The sequence below is a fragment of the Aricia agestis genome, chromosome 13 (genome assembly GCF_905147365.1).
Source record: "Aricia agestis chromosome 13, ilAriAges1.1, whole genome shotgun sequence".
NCBI classification, from domain to species: Eukaryota; Metazoa; Arthropoda; class Insecta; order Lepidoptera; family Lycaenidae; genus Aricia; species Aricia agestis.
In genome coordinates, this window is record NC_056418.1 from 15,326,640 (window position 1) to 15,349,127 (window position 22,488).

Here is a 22,488-nt window from a genome sequence, read left to right on the forward strand (position 1 = left end):
TTAATTAATAAAAGACCTAGACTAGAACCCTGTGACACACCCATTGTGTCGGCTTTCTTGCTATTATTTCGGTTGTAATAGGTTTCTTAGATATTAAATGTTACTAGTTAAGTGCTTACCAAAGTATTACCTAAAATTTTGATACAATTTAGACTAGGATTAGTAAAGAATATGTAATCAATAGCTTTTATGAAATCTGTATTAGATAATGATAAATATATCTGATTATTTTATTCTAATCGTTATGAATCTAGTTGTATTATTTATTTAATATTTTGATGAATATTTATTTTGATGTCGGATTTAGCGTGTGCACACTGCCAATTATTATTGACAATATTCTGTATTTCAAATTATTTATTATTACCAACCTGTATGTAATTAATATTTTTGTTGTTCTTTTTATTCGTATTAGCATAGTATTTTCTCTACTCTAGCGTCTATGTGTGGGCAAAGATTCACAGAATCTCTAAATAATTCCTTTCTATTATTATTATGTTAAGAAAAATTTTGAATGGTAATAACTGGAGAATAAGTATGGCATATAAACTTAAATTATTTTAATACTAGTATTTGCTTTTTTTTAAATTTAGGCAAATAAAATATACTTATATTTACTACCAGCCTATTACAAAATATATTAATTGTATTGTACATTTTTAAATCATGAAAGAGTGCAAAAAATATCAAACTGATATAAAATATGTAAATCAGTTTTTCTTGGCTGCTGTTAAGCATTGGTGTTTCATCCCACATAAAATCGGGTTTTGAGTTAATAATGCAGTTTTGTTCTTTATAACATAAGGTTTACGACAGTGAAATCCATTTTTTTGAAAACCCACTGTAGCATATTCTAGAGTACAAAAATGGTTAATGCTTATTCCTCTTAGTGAGGTTTTGTATACAGCATTTATGTACTTTGTTTCTAAAATGATTTGCGCTTAAACCGCTGAACCGATTTTGATAAAATTTTGTATGCGGATACTTTGAATCAATTAAAATGACATTAGATACTTTTTGTCCCGGAAAATGTACGGTTCCCGCGCAGTCAACAACAATGAATTTGGCATAAGATATCGATATTGAGTACATGTAGATATTACGTAAGGTTTTGGAGAAGGACATAGGATAATATTTTTTATCATGGAAAATGTTCGGTTTTCACGCAATAAACTTTATTAATTTGAGTTTAAGCTGCTGAACCGATTTTGATTAAATTCAGTTAATGTAGAAATAATTAGTTTATCACGTGCAGAGTTGGGCAAAAAGTAATTAGTAATTTTAATCAGATTACAAATGAATCAGATTGATGAAGTAATTGTGCATCTGAAATTACCCGTAAGTTGATTAATAATAATATGTATAAAATGTATCCTAATTATTTTAGTTTGCAATTAGATTAATAATTTAATTAGACTAACGAGTATTTCAATAATTATGCCCAATGTCCAATGCTGGTAATTATAATAAATAAAAATACTCCCACACCGATTTCGGGGCGGTGGCCGGTTTCAATAAAACCAGGCCAGTTACGCAGGAGTAATATCATAGTGCCCAAGTGTGTGCGCAATACACAAGAGCACTCTGGGTTCAATGAAACCAGGCCAGTTACGCAGGAGTAATATCATAGTGCCCAAGTGTGTGCGCAATACACAAGAGCACTCTGGGTTCAATGAAACCAGGCCAGTTACGCAGGAGTAATTTTATAGTGCCCAAGTGTGTGCGCAATCACAAGAGCACTCTGGTTTCAATGAAACCAGGCCAGTTACGCAGGAGTAATTTTTATAGTGTCCAAGTGTGTGCGCAATACACTTGGGCAAGAACTAAGAGCACTCTGGTTTCAATGAAACCAGACCAGTTACGCAGGAGTAATTTTATAGTGTCCAAGTGTGTGCGCAATACACAAGAGCACTCTCATTTCAATGAAACCAGGCCAGTTACGCAGGAGTAATTTTATAGTGCCCAAATGTGTGCGCGATACATAAGAGCACTCTGCGGGAAGCGCGGGAAGGGAAGAAGAAGCGGGAACTCTCTGTCCTTTTCCGATACATAACGTATCTGCATACCAAATATCATCAAAATCCATGTAGCGGTATAAGCAGAAATCATTTTCTTTCACGTCTGGGAACCGCACATTTTTCCGAGACAAAAAGGATCCTATGGCCTTTCCCGGGACTCAAAGTATCTCCATACCAAATTTCAGAAGAATCGGTTCAGCGGTTTGGGCTTGACAAGGTAATTTTATAACATTTTGTTAAAATTAAAGCACTTAAATTTGTATTGAAAGAACAAATCAGAATTTTGCATTTATGTGAAATAGCACAAAGGACATTAATGCTATACAGTAATAAGCCCTATAGCAATATTGCATTAACCATTTTTATACGTTTTCTCTTAAAACTGAATGTAAAATTAAAATGTTTTTTCATAATCATAATCTACGCATTTCAACAAAAAAAAAGATACCGCACAATAACATTTTTTTGCTTAAAATAAGCAGAAATTAAAGATTATTCCAAAAAAACTTAAAACACCGATTACTCAAAACTAGTCCGATGTGGGATGACACACCAATGCTTAACAGCATCCAATTATATCGATGAAGATTTTAATCATCGACCAAAGTTTTGCGTGCGTATAGTACGCAACAGGTGTACGCATTTACGTATGCACTTAGTTTACATAATTAAAAGTATACGCTCAGTATTACATGTTAGATTTGGCTGTGTTGTATTTATACTATTTATGTTTCAATAAATTATTATTTATTCAGTTTTTTTTTATTTATTTATTACGTGTAATGAGAAAAAATGTTAGCAGACAACAAAATTCTTCTATGCAATTATTTATCTGCACATTTCCGTGGTGATACCGTTTCTCGCTGACAGTTATGATGGAATATGTGTAATAAAATACATGCATAAACGAATAATAAACATACTTTTTTATTACAATCATGGCAAGTTAAATTCAAACAAACAACTATAGTTTTCATTAACAAAATATTATATCATAATCTACAAACAATATGTTATTTAACTTCACTACAAACAATATGTTAAATAACACCTTTACAAATGGACATTTAAATTATCTGATACATAAATATTATTATAATAGTACTATTGTCATATGCCTAATATCTGTCAAACAATATTTACAACATTCATGAAAATAACTAAATGATAATTATCCCTCTTATGCTAAGTACTCACATACGGTTTCGCTCGATTGAGCAATAACGTCAAGCAAAACCCGCGGCTCGGACTTTCGTCTACACATTCAGCATTGCTCGATAGTTTTACTCCAAATCGAGTAATAATTACTGTGTGGACCGCAAAACTAACCGTATGTGAGTACTTAGCATTACTAGGCAAAAAATAAATAAATTAGACAACGGGTGTAACATAATATACTTACTCAGTATGCGCTTTATCAGAAGCGTTAGAAAATTCTCTTATCAGACGTCGTGTTATTCTATTATATTAATAAAAAGTGATGTGATGAAAACAACGTTATAACTTTGTTAAATGCAAAAATATATCGCAGTAACCAGTACTTATTAAACACATATAAATACGAATTATTATTTGAATTAAGTATTGTTTAAACATTTTGGAAAATTATTACTATATAACTGAGCATAAAACTATAGAATCACTCATGTTTTGTTCATGATGAATAATTACAATGAAATGTGACCTAATCTACACCTTAAGTATAGTCGCAAAACAGTTTATTTTAGAATGACACTAGGACCACTTTCTTTCTCTATTATATAGGTCATAGACGGACGCCGGTAAATATGCGAATGCTTGAACTATTAAATCTAGTTTCACATGGATGCCAGCCATTAAAACATCGACAGAAAATATGTACAACAATGTCACTAACGCCATTCTGGATTATTGCTAATATTGCCTTCTCTTTCATAAATACAAGGAAAAAGAGAGATAACATGATAAATTCATGATTAAATTTAATCCCGACTGGCACAAGTGGACCTAAGTGGACCATTTAACAATAATATCACCACAGTCATACTATCACAGAGTCATAATTATTTAAACGCAATTACAATAGCCTGGTCGCCGAACATGTAGAAATTCGAACATTGATATCGCGCTCCTATGGCATGTTTGTGGAAACGAGATAGATAAACAATGCGGGCGAAAGAGGAGTAGCAAGAGTTCCAATGTGAATTTCTAAGTGTTCGGTGACCAGGCTATAAGTAAGTCAAAATACAGTAAAATTGTTTCTTGGAAACAATATAACTAGTTCATTTGCATGAGAATAGTGTGTCTCATCGCCAATACTAAACGCTCCTTAAAGTTAAGAACCTTGAGATTAGTAACATAACTTCATATTCTTGATATCAAACTGTCTTGGTCAGCGGTCTTGGTCCTCTTAATTTTAAGAATCAAAAAAAAGATAAGTGAAAAGAAGTCAATAAAACCACACTATGCTTCCCTATGCGAATGAACTATACCTAACCTAAATATAAAATCTAAATAACCAATAACAATCACAGGACTACCCTCATTTGGCGAGAATCAGCATGCCACAACTGTTTTTATATTTTTAATTTGATAGCCTGTCAATGACAATATAAATGTAAGTTTGTTCTTTTTTGATTGGTCAAGTGAAACAGCAAAATAAATTCCCATTACAAAATCAAAAATACCTTTTTGGGACTTAGCTTTTTCCCGCCACTTGTGTTGTCATTCTGACAGCTGTCACGCTATCTGTCACCGTCTCCTCCCTCTTGTGATTAGAATTTAGTGACGATGTGCTTCTCGTCGTGTATGCCGTTCGGGGTTTTGACGATATCCTTCTCCCGAAGCGAGCTGTTCCGTATGCCGTAGAAGAAGTATATTAAGTAGCCTGGAATTAGAAATAATGTATTAGTGAAATAGCTGGTCTCCACTATCCTGTTATAAGAAGTTTTATGGTGGTTCGATCAGAGAGAAATAGGTTGATAGAATAAAAAAAAACTAATCCTTTCGCGTACATATACCTTATCGCTTATCTTCTAGAAATCAAGATATTAGATTCTTGGCGGAAACGTGATAGCAATAAATAAGAACACGAGTGAGAGAGACAAGAAATAGTTCAATATCTAAATTTTTCGGTAACTATAAAACAGAGCCTTTAGCTAAGACGTTTTCTTTATCGCTTTTTTATAGAATCGCCGATCAAAATGTATTCTATATAGAAGCGATGAAGTAAAGGTCCTAGCTAAAGGGTCAGGTCGTGTACTGACCGATGACGAGCCAGATGATGAAGCGCACCCAGGTCTGGTAGTCGAGCTGCGTCATCAGGTACACGTTCATGCACACGCTGACGTACGGCACCAACGGCACGAGGGGGACCTGCAACATTACGTTTGTTACCATCACCATCAACTCCCAAGCGGCACCCGGATGCCGCATAACAATTGAAAATCTATTGTGTCTGTGATTCCCACGATCGAGGTATACAAATCTACTTTTTTATATAAGGTGGCAAACGAGCAAACGGGTCACCTGATGGAAAGCAACTACCGTCGGCCGTCGCCCATGGACACTCGCAACATTAACTACTGACATTAACTCGCAACTACTTGTAACTTATTGTCCTTATGTTTGTCTCATACGACATTTCTTCGGGATAAAAACTGTCCTGTGTCCTTTCCCAACAGTCAAAGTATTTCCATACCCTGGGTCGGTTTAAGCGGACAGACGACACTACAGTTTCGCATTAACTCTATTATTATTGTTTTTTTTTAGAATGTGGAACAAAAGATGCAATTATTTGAAAAGGAGAAACTTATTATGCCGTTTGCTGTTTGCAACAGACATACGAATGATGAAGCACTGTCGTCGTCGTCAACTTCACTTTGCACGTGTTTGTAATTTATGCTAGAGCAGATCGGACTAAAGAATCGTGTTGTCCCATACTTATTTTAACCCCACTTTTCACCCATTGAGGGGTGGAATTTCGAAAAATCCCTTATTGCACGCCTACGTCATACGGGGAACACTCTCCAAAATTTCAAGTCTATGGCACAATTTGCGTTGTGCTAACCCTGTCCTGGTCGTTAGACTGACCTTGAAGGTGAGGTGCGAGACGTCCTGTCTCGGCTGGCGGTACAGTACGAGCAGCAGCAGCAGCAGCACCCCGCCCAGCACGCCCACCACCGTGCCCAGCGCCTTCGACGACTCGCCGTTCAGAAGCGCGCATGTCGCCAGAGCCACCGCGACTGTAACGACAATAAAGTTTAAAATGGACTCACACTGCTTTGTTGCGGCCGGTGTAGCAGGTGTCAATGAAAAAGCTAATGAAGCACTAAAAACGATTTCAGCATGGAGCAAACAAACCAAAATGAAATTCGCACCTCACAAAACACAGATGATTATAGTTACAAAGAAAAGAAAATACGACGCTCCATCTATACAACTGGAAAATATGAATATATCCACAACACCAATAGTACATTTGCTAGGATTGACACTTGATCCGAAACTGAATTTTAAACAGCATCTTAAGGATAAAGCGAACAAAGCATTGAACATATACAAAATTATTGGCAAAGCTGCTAAAGCCACATGGGGCCTCAATCCAGAAATTCTCCGCATACTGTACACTTCAATAATAGAACCAACCTTGCTCTACGCGGCCAACGTTTGGCAGCCTGTTGTCTGCAAAAAGTATGCCAAAACCATACTTAATAAAATCACGAGAATATTTGCCCTAAAAATATGTAAAGCTCATAGAACTGTGTCACTAAATTCCAGTCTTCTACTCAGTGGGATACTACCACTTACAATGAGAGTAAAGGAAGTAGCTGAAATATACAAAATAAAACACGGAATATCCACAGATTTATTCCCAGGAAACGAAGTAGAACAACTGACTCACTTTTTCGATCTTCCGCACCCAGCTGTAAGAGAAGAAATTAATTTGGTTTAATAACAAACTCAGAGGACCTTGAAACTATACAAAATAATTATCCTTGTGTGTACACAGACGGTAGTAAAATAGAAGGAAGAGTGGGAGCAGCCTTATCTTGGTGGGAAAGCGGTGAGGAGAAAGAAAGTCTGACGATAAAATTAAGCGACAAATGTTCTGTGTTCCAAGCGGAACTTTATGCTGTATGGAAGGCCCTGCAAGCTCTAAAAGAAAAGCCACAAGTGACTCATATAAACATTCTATCGGACTCAAAATCTGCTCTCGAAGCCATCAGAGATCCAGAAAATTTGCATCCAGTAGCATTTAACGTAAGAAAAACCCTAAAAGACGTACAAACACAAGGAAAAAATGCTGAATTTTACTGGATAAAGGCTCACATAGGACTCGAAGGCAATGAAAGAGCTGACTATCTTGCAAAATCCGCGACGAACAAAGAAACATTACCAGAATACTGCGTAATTCCCGTTAAATCGGCCAAATATTTAATCAGACAAAACACACTTAAAGAGTGGCAATTAGAATATACCCAAAGCTCGACTGGCGCCATAACCAAAATTTTCTTTCCTGATATACACGAGGCTTATAAAACCTTAAGAAATATAAAATTAGACAATACATTCAGCCAAATTATGACCGGACACGGAGGCCTCGCCCACTACCTACATAGATTCAAAATCAGAAACAGTCCCAGCTGCAGATGTGATCCTGACGCAGAAGAAACCATCATGCATGTTTTGAATGATTGCCCGCTTTATGCCAAAGAAAGGCTGGACCTAGAGATACTGTGTGGACTGGCAGTAAAAGAAACAAATCTAAGACAGCTTATAAACTCAGAAAAAACGAGAAACGATTTCTTAAATTACGCTAGAAACATAATTAAAACTGTAAATAACTATAATAGGTGAATGGATGGTTGATTGGCAGGCATATTCAGTCATTCCTTGTCTTAATAAAATATGTATAGTAATGTGTTACTTAGTAATTGTACAATTTGTATTATATGAAGTAATTATAGTAAAAGTAAAAGCAGCAATATTATAACTATGTAGAGTATGTCTTGGTTAAGGCGTGCCTGGATGAGTTCAAATATTGTTAAATTATAGTGTTAATTATTAGTTTCTATATTAGTCAAAAGTAATAGTGTAGTGTAGTGTAGTATAACCTTGTATTAGTTTGTAATAATATAATTTAGGATAGTATTTAATTATTTAAATATTGTATTCAAACAAATGTAGAGATGCAAAGTTGTTGCAATATAAAATAGCAACAGTTGTTAAGAATAATAAAAAAAAAAAAAAAAAAAAAGCAGGTGTCGTTAAATATATTGTAATACTTAGACAAGATTTGATTTACACATAGTGTTTAAAAGCACGTCTTATGAAGAAGAAACGAAGGGTAAGGAAGGGATGATGCCCTCTTATAGGCTGATGTTGTGGTAGACGCGCTGCCATTGGTGCGAAAGCGAAAGCCGGTTTCATTCGGCACGTATCTAGTATTGGCACTATTTCGTTTCACAGCTCCGCAGATTTGTATACAATGTGTTATTCCGAAACCACGACGCAACGAACGAAAACAACAACGAGTGAAGAAGAAAAGTACGCGCCTAGTATGCCTGGTATATTTTGGTACTCACAGAATATAGCGATGGTCCACTTGGCGATGGTGTAGGAGAGCGCGGTGGGCGCCTTCAGGCCGAGCAGGTTGAAGGACTGCCGCGCCACGCTGTACGGCGACTCCGGCAGCGCCTTGCTGCTCAGCTGCACACTACTCTCCTCCTCGTATCTGCACCAAAACATTAATGTGTAACCTCTCTCTACTGCTGTGGCATCTGGCCATCCGGCATCCGGCCACCATGGCCTGATATCAATCCCTTTGTGTCGATTTGTCTGTTTTGAGTTTTTATGTTAAAATATATAGATAATGTCTTTAACATTAGGCAAAGACTTGGGCATGACGGTCTTGCGTTTAAATGAAATCGGCCACCAACACTAAAATTGGCGTGGTCGCTATCAATTATCATTTCTACTGTCGCATCGATTGTATAACTTAAAGAGAATTTAAGCACTAAGACGATGTCTTGCAATGCAATAGGTCATTATATTGAAGCTAAGGAATTTTAGTAAGACGAAATTGTCTATGTCCAACTATCCAATAGTTGGACATAGACAAGTCAAGACTCAAGTGAAAAAGTTGTTCTAACTCGTGGTCGGAGTGTATACCTGAGTATGAGCACGCTGGTGGCGACGATGGTGTACGCGAGCAGCGTGCCGATGGACATCATGTCGATCAGCTGGTTCAGGTTGAACAGCGCTGCCATTGTTGCTGGATACGACAAAAAGTAAGGTTAGGTTAGGTTATATTAGGTTAGGTCGACAGCACACGACGGCAGCCGTCGACGCGTACGCCGACTGTCGTCGACGCATGCCGTTCGTTTGTATTCATTCAATATTCATCTAGAAACTTTTTGAAAAATTAAAACAAAAAACTTATACGTAACTTTAATTCCACTTAAATGCGTCATAATAATTACGATTTGCGAGTTAATTATTACAGGTGAATCATAATTGCATGAAACATAATATCGTATCGTAAACATATACATACAGGTTTAATGTTAACGCAGTAGTTACTCCAAAACCGCATTTTGTAACAAACAATAAACCTCATTGTATTTATCACACCTGTGACTGTAACACTAAAAGAGAAGGAAATCCCAAAACCCGAATTACTGACTAAAAAGGTGTCTTGAATATGAATAAAATGTTCAGACTACGGAACTTAACTTTCGATTTAAATTCATGAACATTCTCCTAAATAAATAATATTTTCAAAAACTTAAAAAACATGCATTTTTTACCAACAACAGACTTCTGGAGATAGGTAAAAATCATGCTCATAGTTGCTCAAATTAATCATTCCGTTACATACATACAGCCCTAGCTTTAAAAAGCATGTTAAAAGATCACCACAGAACGGGTTCCAGTCACCAGATGATGGACGATGCCGCCGTGGCCGGCTTCGGAAAAGATGGCGCGATGAACTAGACAAATACGAGCCAGGTTGGTCTACGGCTGCGTTAGATTGAGAGGATCAAAAGACTTTGGGGGAGAACTTTGCCTGGGACAGCATAGGTTTTTCAATTCGCCACTCACCAGAGAACAATCCGCTCAACGCCGTCGCCAGCAGCGGCGTTTGGGTCCGTGGGTTGATGACGGCGAACGGTCGGAACAGCACGCCGTCAGAGCCCATGGCGTACAGCACGCGTGGGAGAGGGAACATGGCGCCGAGCAGGCTCGTGCACAGCGCGAACACGGCGCCGATTGTGACGATCCACTTGATGACTGGCAGGCCAATTTGCTCGAAGACATAGGGAAAGGGCGCGTCCTCGTCCTAAAACACGAGTTAAGAGTTGATTCAAAAATGATGGTGATGAGATTGATTTATTGTGACACTAGATATCAGTAAATCTCAAAAGATGCAATTATTTTATTTCTCAATGAAGTCTGTCAGAGGTGAAATAAATCTGATAAAGTTAGGGTTCTGTCATACGCTATCACTGTTTGGTTTAAATACAAGGGCATTATGTTACCATGATTACCATCTTAAATTGCTCAGATTAGGCTTAAATTATTTTGGGACAACTGCCTTCAAAGGCCAAATACCTGTAGATAATACGGCCACATCATGGTCAGCACCGTCGCCACGCTGAAGTAGGACAGGAAGATGATGGTGAGCGACATGACGATGGAGAGCGGAATGTCGCGCTTGGGGTTCTTGGCCTCCTCGCCGGTGGTGGCCACGCAGTCGAAGCCCACGAAGCCGAAGAAGCACTTGGCGGCGCCCGCCATGACGCCGGCGAAGCCCCACGGCATGAACCCGCCCGCGCCGGCCGCGTCGCGGTACTCCGCGGGGATGTCTTCGGGGGTAAGACGCCAGTTCTTGGTGTCGCCTGTAATGTTTGATTGGCAGGTCAGAGATGTTATAAATGGTTTGGTAATAAAGAAGCCTAGACAAAAAGATATACTGAATATATAATTATTATTCATATTCTGAATTTTATGGGTCAGTTCAAATCGAAACAGAAGGAAAAGGAAATACATTTTGCATTGCTGTTATGCATAGTCACCCCATGTATCGTTGCATATTAATATTTTGTTTTTATAATCACTGTGGCAGGTCTAGGTAGCAAGGAGATTATGAATAACTATTATAAGTCAACATATGCCAGACGTACGCCCTTATTTAATTAAAAGTTATGAATATGACTTACTCCAAAGCGCTCCTGTGACGAGTACGATGACGACGGTGGCGAGGTTGAGCGCCGTGAACACGTTGTTCAGCTTGGTGGACTCGCTCACACCCACACCCAGGAGAACTGAAAGGACAAGATAGTGATCACTGAGGGTACTTGAATATTGCGACTAGTGCCAACTGCCAACCCATCGCCCGAAAATAGAAATGGCCAGTGGTCTGTAAAACTACATAGGTAATAAAACTAGTGGGAGTATACGTGGGAGAGCCATGCTTCGGCACGAATGGGCCGGCTCGACCGGAGAAATACCACGTTCTCACAGAAAACTGGCGTGAAACAGCGCTTGCGCTGTGTTTCGCCGAGTGAGTGAGTTTACCGGAGGCCCAATCCCCTACCCTATTCCCTTCCCTACCCTCCCCTATTCCCTTCCCTTTCCTTTCCTACCCTCCCCTATTACCCTATTCCCTCTTAAAAGGCCGGCAACGCACCTGCAGCTCTTCTGATGCTGCGAGTGTCCATTGGCGACGGAAGTTGCTTTCCATCAGGTGACCCGTTTGCTCGTTTGCCTTATTTCATTTAAAAAAAACTGCATATTATGCTCAGGCCGCCTAAGCCGGTAGAATCAAAAAGATTCTTGGCATCTAGATGTTACAGAAATGTCTAGCCAAACTAAAACAATGTTGCACAACATGCAGTCTGTCCATGCGTTTTATGATTTCAATGACATCAATTAAGAATATATCGAGTTAATCAGCGAAGTGGATCTTATCTTTAAAGTTCTGCCGACTAGTTTTACGTGGCTGGATAGTTGTTATCAAATTAGGGCAAAATAACTGACAGTTTTCGGGGAATCTCCATTGCCTTACAAGGGCTAAAACAGCCAAAGTTCGATCGAGGCCATGCTACACGTGAATTTTTCCTGCTTCAACCGTGGGAAACTCACTGATAACACAATAGATTAATCAGAGATGTACCAAAAATTACCTCATCTTGTTTGGCATAATGTATTTACTATTTTTCTACAATAACGTCATTAGTTTGATATTGGAACCTATGACTACTTAACCTATAACTCTGCTTAGCTAGGTATATGGTTTAAGATGGACCAAAACAGGGGATTGAGAATGTGAAGAGGGGCATGTTTGCGTTGGCCATGACCGACTTCTATAACTATACCTACACAGCTGCGTAATCATGGTTATTCATCATTAAAAGGCCCAACGTAGGCTGTTCGAGCATCGTTTTTTTAATTTTAATTTGTTTTTACATGCCATTAAAATACTCACTAGTGATAAGCAGCACCAGGAAGAAAGCGAAGAAGTCCGGATAATCCGCCATAAAGCCGATCCTCATCGGTGCCCACTCCGTCATAGTCTTCGCCATGGTGTTGTTGCACAGGCTGTCGATGTAGTTGGCCATGCCCTTAGCGACGCTGGCGGTGCCGATCACGTACTCCAGGATGAGGTTCCAGCCGATGGTGAAGGCGATGAACTCGCCCACGCTCACGTAGCTGTACACGTACGCTGAGCCCGCTTTGGGCACGCGAGACGCGAACTCCGCGTAGCAGATACCTGGAGAATCAAGTACCTACATGTATGCTTAGAACTCAAATGGGTTACAAAGTCTTTTCTTGTAGTCTTTCAAGTTTCATATAATACAGGGTGCAATTAAACCTTCCTTCAAAATTTCGATACATTGATCCGTGTTAAAAATAAAAATACACGTATTTTTTCTTTCATAATCACCAGTAGATACCTACTAAAATGTTGAGAAATAGCCTCAGAAAGTTATCCTAAAAACACCACAGTTAATGGACACTATGGGTCCTTCCCGTTTCATACCACAAATTTTTCATACCGCGGTATGAAACAGCGAAGTACTGTTTTTGAATTGCCTGTTTCATACCGGCGTCCGAAACAGCAAAGGTCTTTTTTGAATTAGTCGATTCGTACCGCAGCGCAGATTTTAGTACAGTCAAGCTCAAAATATCTATACATATTATATAAATTATAAAATAATAAATTATTTAATTTTATTTTATTATTTATAATTTTTATTTACATATTATTATTTTATTTTATTTGATTATTTAAATTAAATAAATTCATCTCAGAGAAACCAAATACAGATTTTAGTACAGTCAAGCTCAAAATATCTATACATATTATATAAATTATAAAATAATAAATTATTTAATTTTATTTTATTATTTATAATTTTTATTTACATATTATTATTTTATTTTATTTGATTATTTAAATTAAATAAATTCATCTCAGAGAAACCAAATACATATTGGGCAATTTATTGATGGTATACGAAAAGACTCTAAGTATGATTGTGCTTTATTAAAAAAACCTGATGATGTAAAAAATTCAAAAAGATCAACACAATTCATTGAAATAAATCAAAGAATATGAAACGAGCAAACGGGTCACCTGATGGAAAGCAACTTCCGTCGCCCATGGACACTCGCAGCATCAGAAGAGCTGCAAGTGCGTTGCCGGCCTTTTAAGAGGGAATAGGGTAATATGGCAGTGGAGGATAGGGAAGAGAATAGGGTAGGGCATTGGGCGGTGGGCCTCCGGTAAACTCACTCACTCGGTGAAACACAGCGCAAGCACTGTTTCATGCCGGTTTTCTGTATGCCCGAGGTATTTCTCCGATCGAGCTCGCCCATTCGTGCCGAAGCATGGCTCTCCCACGTTACAACCATACAAAAATTTAAAAAAACTAGCGGTACTACGGAGCCCTCCTACCTATATTGCGCGTGGCCCGACACGCACTTGGCCGGTTTTTTATTTGTATTTTCTAAACTATCTATTTTCATCAAAAAAATCAATGCACACTATGAGTGCACTTTTGAGATTGACTGCTCCCGGACCATAAGTACATTTAAATTCTTTTTGATAATTTAAAATTAATTATACAGTGTTATTCTATTCTAATTAGCCGTTTGTGTCCCACTGCTGGGCAAAGGCCTCCCCTCTTTCCTTCCACACGTCTCTATCCTTTGCTGTGTTTGGCCACTCTTTATCAACAGCGTCTAGTTCATCGCGCCACCTTTTCTTGGGTCTGCCCCTGTTTCGCCGACCTTTCGGTAGCCACTCCGTAACTAGACGCGCCCATCTGTCCGGGTGCATGCGGGCGACGTGCCCTGCCCAGCTCCACTTTAGACCAGCAGCTTTTCTACCCACATCCATTATTCTTGTCTTGGAGCGCAGAGCGGTGTTTATTGTATTTATACAGTGTTAGGTTAATTTTAAAGTTCTATGTGTAATTTAAATCAAACTGTGATTCTATTGTTAGAAATCTGATAGTATAATATATTAATATATTTTTTGATTTTGAAATAAATTACATTTCTTTATACAAAATATTTTTTTATTTCTTCTTGTTACCACTTTTCTATACGCCAGTATAAATAAGTGATTTGACTAAAAATATTTAATAAAATTCATGGTACGAATCCACCCTTACCAAAAAAGAATTCGTCGTTTCATACCACTCCAAGCACCGCAGTACGAAACAGGCAATTCAAAAACAGTACTTCGCTGTTTCATACCGCGGTATGAAAAATATGTGGTATGAAACGGGAAGGACCCACACTATGCGTCGCTGACGCGGTTTAGGCGTGAAGGGGTAACAGACAGACAGACACACTTTCGCATTTATATTATTAGTATGGAAGTGCGGATGTTCTACCATATTTTTGGGACTTCGGTAGCTATCACGTCAAATTCGGCACAATAATGTCACATAGCTGGATGCAGTTGTTTTGTTTGGGAACATAACAGAAATAACGATACGCATAAATTGGTCTTAGATTAGAAAATTACGCTAAGGATTTACTGGATATTTTGTAAGCAATCCTAATATCTAGATTTGATTGAATCTTGCGTAAAAGGTGATCGATTTACTTTTACTAGGCAATCGCAGGACGTTCACCTCCGTGCCATATCTAATAATATTATAGGCCGCATGAGAATTTTCTCAAAGATTGTTCAATATTGCAAATACAAAAAATTACAAAATCTTTGATTGCAAAAATAAAAATTAAAAGTTTAATTTCGATAGTTAGCTGTGATATCACGCCTCACGGAGACAATCAAGGTTTCTGGCATTACTCCAACGACCTAGCAAGTTTATTTTTTTTGTAGTAATAATTAATAAAGTAGGTAGGTATAATTGTTAAAAACCTAATAATGTTTAAGCAGAAAGATGATATATTTAATAATTCAATGGTGGATGAAATCAATTGTAATTTTATTCCGAAAGCTCAAATAAAAGTGGAGAAACTTCGGCATAAACTGCAAATGTCAACAGAACTGGGTCTCTGCTGCAGACGGCAGAACTTGTTTCAGGGGAAAACACATTAACAAACTTGTTTGGGTTTATATCGAAAATACCGCCTTATAAGGACACGGTGCCAGGCCAGGGATTACCTGGTTCCGAGCTTGCGGTTGTTTTTAATTGGACATAACTCTTTGCAGGTTTTACAGTTTACACGCTTAATTAGGCAGATAAATAACAGCTGCTGCACTGTCGACATTTGCATCTGGGATAAGTACCTAATAAAAACTTTTAGTTGATATGAATTGAGATTTTACATAAAAATATATATAAATCATTGTATTATTATCAATCAATCATCACAATTATTCACACCTGAATATGCTAGTAAAAAAAATGTGTAATAACAAGCGAAAATCGAAATGGACGACTGACGTAGTGTAAGAACAAGACAGTTTTTTCTCAACCCTTAGCCATGGTTAGTTCATGCTTACATCATTTCTGGACAATTGGGACATGGGAATATGCACTTCCAAATCCCAACGTCCTAACCTTAGATAGTTACTTACCAGCAAAAGCGGACGCGATGGCAGCAATCAGAAAGCTGATGGTGACCGCCGGGCCCGCCACCGTCTTGGCGACGGCGCCGGCCAGCACGTAGACGCCCAGACCGAGCGTGCTGCCCACGCCCAGCGCCGTGAGGTCCAGCAGGCCCAGGCAGCGCGACAGCTGCGTGGTGTTGTCGCCGCCCTCCAGCTGTTTGCAGCGCCGTAACGCCGCGAATAACCGCCCGCAGCTCATCTGGAAAGAGAACTGTTTGTTAGCACGCTTAAAGCACAAAGTACCTAGTTATAAAGAGTATTCAGGATCATATCAAGTAGATGGCGTTATTTGGTCGAAGTATATCAAGTTTGAAGTTACTGTTAGTCATCAATCGTGATCTCTCTGGCGCCTGGATTTGACTTCCCGAATCCCGATCAAGCACAATTTTAATAACAATGTTAGAGCAGTTATGCTAGAGCAGTTTCCAATGTTACTGCTAGAGCAGTTTCCAATGTTACTGCTAGAGCAGTTTCCAATGTTACTGCTAGAGCAGTTTCCAATGTTACTGCTAGAGCAGTTTCTAATGTTATTGCTAGAGCAGTTTCCAATGTTACTGCTAGAGCAGTTTCCAATGTTACTGCTAGAGCAGTTTCCAATGTTACTGCTAGAGCAGTTTCCAATGTTACTGCTAGAGCAGTTTCCAATGTTACTGCTAGAGCAGTTTCCAATGTTACTGCTAGAGCAGTTTCCAATGTTACTGCTAGATCAGTTTCCAATGTTACTGCTAGAGCAGTTTCCAATGTTACTGCTAGAGCAGTTTCCAATGTTACTGCTAGAGCAGTTTGAAGTTTCTTCTACACCTAGAAGCTAGTCGCGATAAGTCGCCCTATAAACCAAAGGAGTCAAAATATAATTATTGTCTGTAGTGTAATGCATCATGTATGCGATGTCAGTATCTTAGGATTTAATATCATAAAACGATTTTTTTTTTAACTTGCTGAATGGCAATTGGCAACTGCGGCCACAGAAACTTATTATATTTAGTAACAATTGAAGACTGTTAAGAAGAGTACCTAATCGGGAGGGTTTCCCCTTTATTGTGGGGTCAATGAAAGGATAGGGGAATCCCACATCGCAGGCAGACACAGACATCGAAATAATTTTACCGGTTTTCTAATTTTGCACACAGTTTTACATTATGATACATTTTATTGTGCTACACCACAGTAAAATTTAATGCTGAATGACGTAATTTTGGTATCAAGAACTAGTAGAAGATCACAATTCACACGTACCTAAAGTCGACTGTTTATCAATACTAATATTATTTTAAGATTTGTTTGTTTGCTTCGAAAAAGCTACGGTATAGGATAGATCTTGATGAAATTTTGTACAGACAAAGTAAATACGGGGAAATTCAGCACATAGGCTAGTTTTTACAGCTGGAAAATGTACGTTTTCTATGGGATACGTCATAGGTTATTTACTCTGAATGCGGATCCGCGGTCAAGAGCTAAACAAGACAGTTTAGGATTTTTAGATAAGTAAGTATATTTTGTGACAAAGAATTTTTACTGCTAATATACTTAATTCAAAAGTATATCTGTATGTCTCTACCTCTTCGCGCTCAAACCGCTCGACCGATTTGGATAAAATTTGGCATGAAGATACAGAATGAAATCAAAATCAATCATGGCAAATTAGTTTACTATCCACATTGTATTTCCCGAGAAGCGTGACGGATCGGCCTTGGCCGTCACGGTACACTCCACATCCGTCGACACACTACCAAACTAACCTGTATTGTTACAGATTACATACATTAGGCCTTAGGGTGTAAAGAACTCATGGTCAGGATGTTATGTCACTCATGTTATGTAGAATGATACATAGTTTTCGAACAGGACAGTTTGAGAAGGAAACATACCGTATTCCCTCTTAAAAGCCGGTGTCTACTCTCTATGTGGCATACACCAAAATCGATCCAGTTTTTTTTAATGAAATAAGGGGCAAACGAGCAAAAGGGTCACCTGATGGAAAGCAACTTCCGTCGCCCATGGACACTCGCAGCATCAGGAGAGCTGCAGGTGCGTTGCTGGCCTTTTAAGAGGGAATAGTAGGGAAGGGAAAAGGGTAGGGGATTGCGCTTCCGGTAAATATTGATGAAAATAAACAAATACATATTACCTGTAGGAGAATCACGGTATTATAAGAGGAAAAGTATAGTATAATAATTATGAAAGATGGTTCACCTGTTTATGAGCTACGATGATAGACACACAACACTTCAAACTTATAATAAAACACTGTGGATTCAAGAGTAAAGATCGATTGTTCAGAAATACCAGATTTCGTTAAATAATATCTAGTTCGTGATCTAGTTTTAGTCTCTATAGTCTCGTTCAAAGCGTTTGTCAAAATCATACCTTCTTTTTCTTGAATACAAAAATAGAGAGATAACCAGGATTCAATTATTTACTTTAGGCCTAGGAGATGCGAAAATCACGCGCCCGTAGCACGCGCATGCGAAATTTTTCTCGCTTTTCTCATCTTATCTATCTTTTAGGTGTATGTAAACATAGTAAACTAATTACAATTTATATCAAGTGATTAAATAATGAAGTTTACGATGTAATCTGTGTTCCAAGATCATCACCTTCAGTGTTGGTTAATGTTGCTTATTATTATCCTCGTTGAAGGATTTTTGGGTTATCCTTAAGTATGAGTTTGTATAGCTAGTAGGTAATATAGTTAATTTTTAAAAGTAAAAACATAAAGTACCTAACGTACTTAATAGATTTCCAAGAATCCGCGATCGAGGGATTAAAAGGTTTTTTGTTTTGGAAATAACTAACATAATACTCGATAAAGGCGACTGTAAAAGGGTAATTCATTTATTTTCCCGGTTAACACAGGTAACATAATCATAAGAAATAAAGACAAAAAGTCCAATTTCATTTATAGTTTCAGATTCATTGAGTATTTTCTGATAATTACCATAATTCTTTTACTTAACGACTTCGGAGTACTTTTTTGCGAATTTTTGTGAATAACAATCTAAATCCCGATTTTCGGGCCAAAAATTCTGAATAAAATTTTAACACGTTCAATGCGCAGTGTCATCTTGGCGAAGCTGCGTCAGTGTTTACTGCCGCGTCACCGTGACTGCACTCATTGTGATAACAATGTCACTATTTGTTCACAGAAAGTTCAAATTTTGGAGATTTTAGGCAGGAAAATAATTGATTATTATTGTTATTAAAGATTTTAAGTGATCTTAGATAAAATAATGTTTATTCTTTTGCAGAAAAGGGGTTGAATTGTAACTTGTATTGAATTGTGATTGTACTTGTCACTGTTTTGAAAGCTAAATGATAGATAATGAATATGGAAGATTAACTGAAAGCTTTAAGTTTCAAACAACAAGACCTTTAAATGGCAGAAAAAGTTTACTAACTACATAATACATTTTTAACTAAAACTAATTTCAGACAATTTAAACTGAGAACAAAGGCATAGTTTCCAAGTATGCACTCAAGCACTCGCTTATCCAGATCTATAGATAAAAGGTAATGAAGATAATAAGAATAATTCTAAAGGTTTAACTTTACCTTACAGTACAGGGGATTCGAATAAAAAGAAAAAACAAAGAAAAATAAAAGCACTGAATATTCACAGTTTCAGAAGGGTGCACGACTTTAAACAGTGACAGTGTAAAACTAAAGTGTCTCGTCACAGCGAGTGTTTGGTTATATCTTAACAGCTGGGCTTAGCGCGCAAACAATGATACGAAAATACTTAAAGCCGAGGGCACATTAACCTGGCAATCTTCACAACTAGCGAAAAAACTGCAAAAATACTGAAAAAAATGTATAAAAAATATTTAGATCTAAGCATCGTACGCGATCTCAAGAAAGAACTTGCAACGCAACGCAGACTGAAGAATGAACTCATATGAGATAGTCCTCTGTCCTGCTGCACAGAAAATATCCTTTGTTTAGAGATACATAAAACTAGTTAAAACATTTTCTTTATTAAGAAATATATATAGGCGATAGAAGACATCTGTGACCACAATATTATGTTTGCTGTTGAAGCATTTGATTTTGTTTTCAGACAAAGTACGGATGACGTTAGGTGCCCCTAACGTCAGCCGTACTTCGTTTTCAATACAAAGGTTTTTGAACTTCTGTCGATCGAGTTTTAGAAAAAAAAATTTTTTTTTCTAAAACTCCATTTTTTTTGTAAAATTACAAACTTTTTCACAAAACTCCATACTTAATTTTGGTTATTTAAACTTATGATGCTTCAATTAAGATTAATCTTGGTCTATTAGAAAAATGTGTGTATGTCCAGCTTATATTTTGATCATAATATAATACGACTTATGTGGTAAGCGTAACATACCACAGTGCTGCATAAAATACGAACATAGACATATTACAGATACATAATACGGATATAATTTTACAAGAAAACCAGAAATCTACACCAATGCGAAAACACCTTATTGTAACAAGTTTGGGGACTTTATGCTCATGTGATAAAGAAAGTAGTAAAAGCAAAAAAGTTGAAAAGAGCTAAATAGAAATTGTAATTTTCCGACGACATATTTGATTAAAATGAAAAGTTTATAACTTTATAGTGTGATTATTTTCTTGAATGTGTTTAAGAAAACCAATCGTTGCCATTGCATTATGTAAGTAGCCACATTATCTTAGCTAGTGTTAATGATAATATTAATTATAACACACTTTTAAAATATTACTTTTGTGAATGGAAAGTATCACTTCGGGTGTGCCATAATATGCCTAAATTTTAAAATAGAAAAACTAAGCTATTACTAAAATAGCAATGCAATTTCAGTTTCAACTTTCAAGTAAAAGGGTTTAAATGAATATAAAGCTTGCAATTTTTATTTTTTATGCGATTATTGAGTCAACAAAGCCTTATTTGTCTCAAACAAAACTTTATTTGGGTGTAATCAGCAATGTCTAGTTCGTGTAAATATAGACACGTAGCAACACACAGGTAAAAATAGTCACTCGACGATAATGTATATATGTACATACATTGTTGTTATTTATTCTTCTTGTCGCTGTCTGAGGATTAGGATGTGACTGAACTCCGTCATCAGACGGGGAAAACTAACACTCCACTTTCACACACATGGTGGTGAGTGGTGGCAATTCGCATCCTTTGGGGAAAATCTTAGATTGCCTTGCCGTTATACCTAAGCATCAATTATATTGTGTTTTTCATCCGAATTTAAGAGAATTAAAAGTAACAGCTCTCAATTTGTCTAGTATTATACATGGGGCGGAGGTTTTCGCAGCGACAATATAAGTTTTTGGCCCGGAAAATGCCACCTAACTTAATAGAGTTGAAACAGACGTTGTCGCTATTGCCATTACCTAATATCAAATCTGGACATCTTCTAGTACATTTAAATTTGGCGTCATTGCCAAAGTTCAGTACTAAACGTCATTACTAGTGTTCAATACAGAATAGTAGTGATACCACGTGCGTCAGGTATTCGGTATGGACTAAAATGGTCATCACATGCGGACACGCGCGCCAAATCACACGGAACGCGGAGAAAGCCCCGTGACGTATGTCATACCGATAGCCGACTGATCTAATCATCTACTAATCGTTGATCGTTTGGCAAAAAAGGCAATTACATTGAAAAAAAAATACATAAGTAGATATTTATATGGGCAATAAGCTTCTTATGACCTCAGAAAACTGTAAGATATGCCAAATATGCCAAAAAATGGACAGGTTATCAAAAAAGGCCCAAAATATACACCTTTAAATAGATTCAATAACATAATGAGAGTGTATTGAGCGAACAAAAAACAAAAACCTTCGAAATTTATAAAACCGATGACCTTTTAATGAGTATGCCGCGTACAAATTTTGGCGAAGGCATTCCAAGTGTTTACCTAAATGAATAAAAGGTTTAGACTTTAGAAAACCAGAAATAAGCCCAGTTCAAGTTTACGCTTTTATAGATTTAATAAAATAATACGAGCGAGCAAAAAATAAAATTCCTCAAAATTGATGACACCGATGACCTTATGACGCGTATAATTTTTTACAAGGCATACTTAGTGTTAACCAGATTATTATAGGATTTAGAGAACATAATTATTCTGCGTTGTTTGATATCGATTGATGATCAGTGTCTGATGATGATGGCACCGGTATACCTTGACATCGAGGTGACACCCACATTTTAATACTTTTATATCTCGTTTATCCTTACACAAATCAAGCTATTTTATTCGCAATGTTTTCCTTTTCGACATTTTAAAAATTTTAATCTTGCTACAAGTTCTATAAATTATATAAATAAAGTGGATTAAGACATAAATTGTGGCTTCGACAACATAGAATTGTAAGTTTAATCATTATCATCATTTTAATCTTTTGATAGGCCCAAT

At 37.2% G+C, this 22,488-nt stretch overlaps 1 protein-coding gene across 3 annotated transcripts in view; it reads right to left on the minus strand.

The window, feature by feature from the left end:
• Window positions 1–3,501: 3,501 nt before the first annotated feature.
• LOC121733136 (cationic amino acid transporter 3) overlaps window positions 3,502–22,488 on the minus strand; it is a 44,394-nt gene continuing 25,407 nt past the window's right edge. The window contains exons 2-12 of one of the 3 annotated variants that reach the window (XR_006036505.1): window positions 16,066–16,297; window positions 12,490–12,774; window positions 11,222–11,326; window positions 10,614–10,900; window positions 10,104–10,341; window positions 9,171–9,273; window positions 8,585–8,733; window positions 6,090–6,241; window positions 5,264–5,372; window positions 4,356–4,884; window positions 3,502–4,322 (exon numbers count right to left, since the gene is read on the minus strand). Coding sequence is in view for 2 of the 3 variants with exons in the window: in XM_042123303.1 (XP_041979237.1) it covers window positions 4,772–4,884; window positions 5,264–5,372; window positions 6,090–6,241; window positions 8,585–8,733; window positions 9,171–9,273; window positions 10,104–10,341; window positions 10,614–10,900; window positions 11,222–11,326; window positions 12,490–12,774; window positions 16,066–16,297 (1,773 nt within the window). In the remaining variant the exon portion in view is untranslated. Of the gene's footprint in view, window positions 4,885–5,263; window positions 5,373–6,089; window positions 6,242–8,584; window positions 8,734–9,170; window positions 9,274–10,103; window positions 10,342–10,613; window positions 10,901–11,221; window positions 11,327–12,489; window positions 12,775–16,065; window positions 16,298–19,715; window positions 19,773–22,488 lie in introns of those variants that run through there. The other 2 variants (XM_042123303.1, XM_042123302.1) reach the window with 2 other exon arrangements.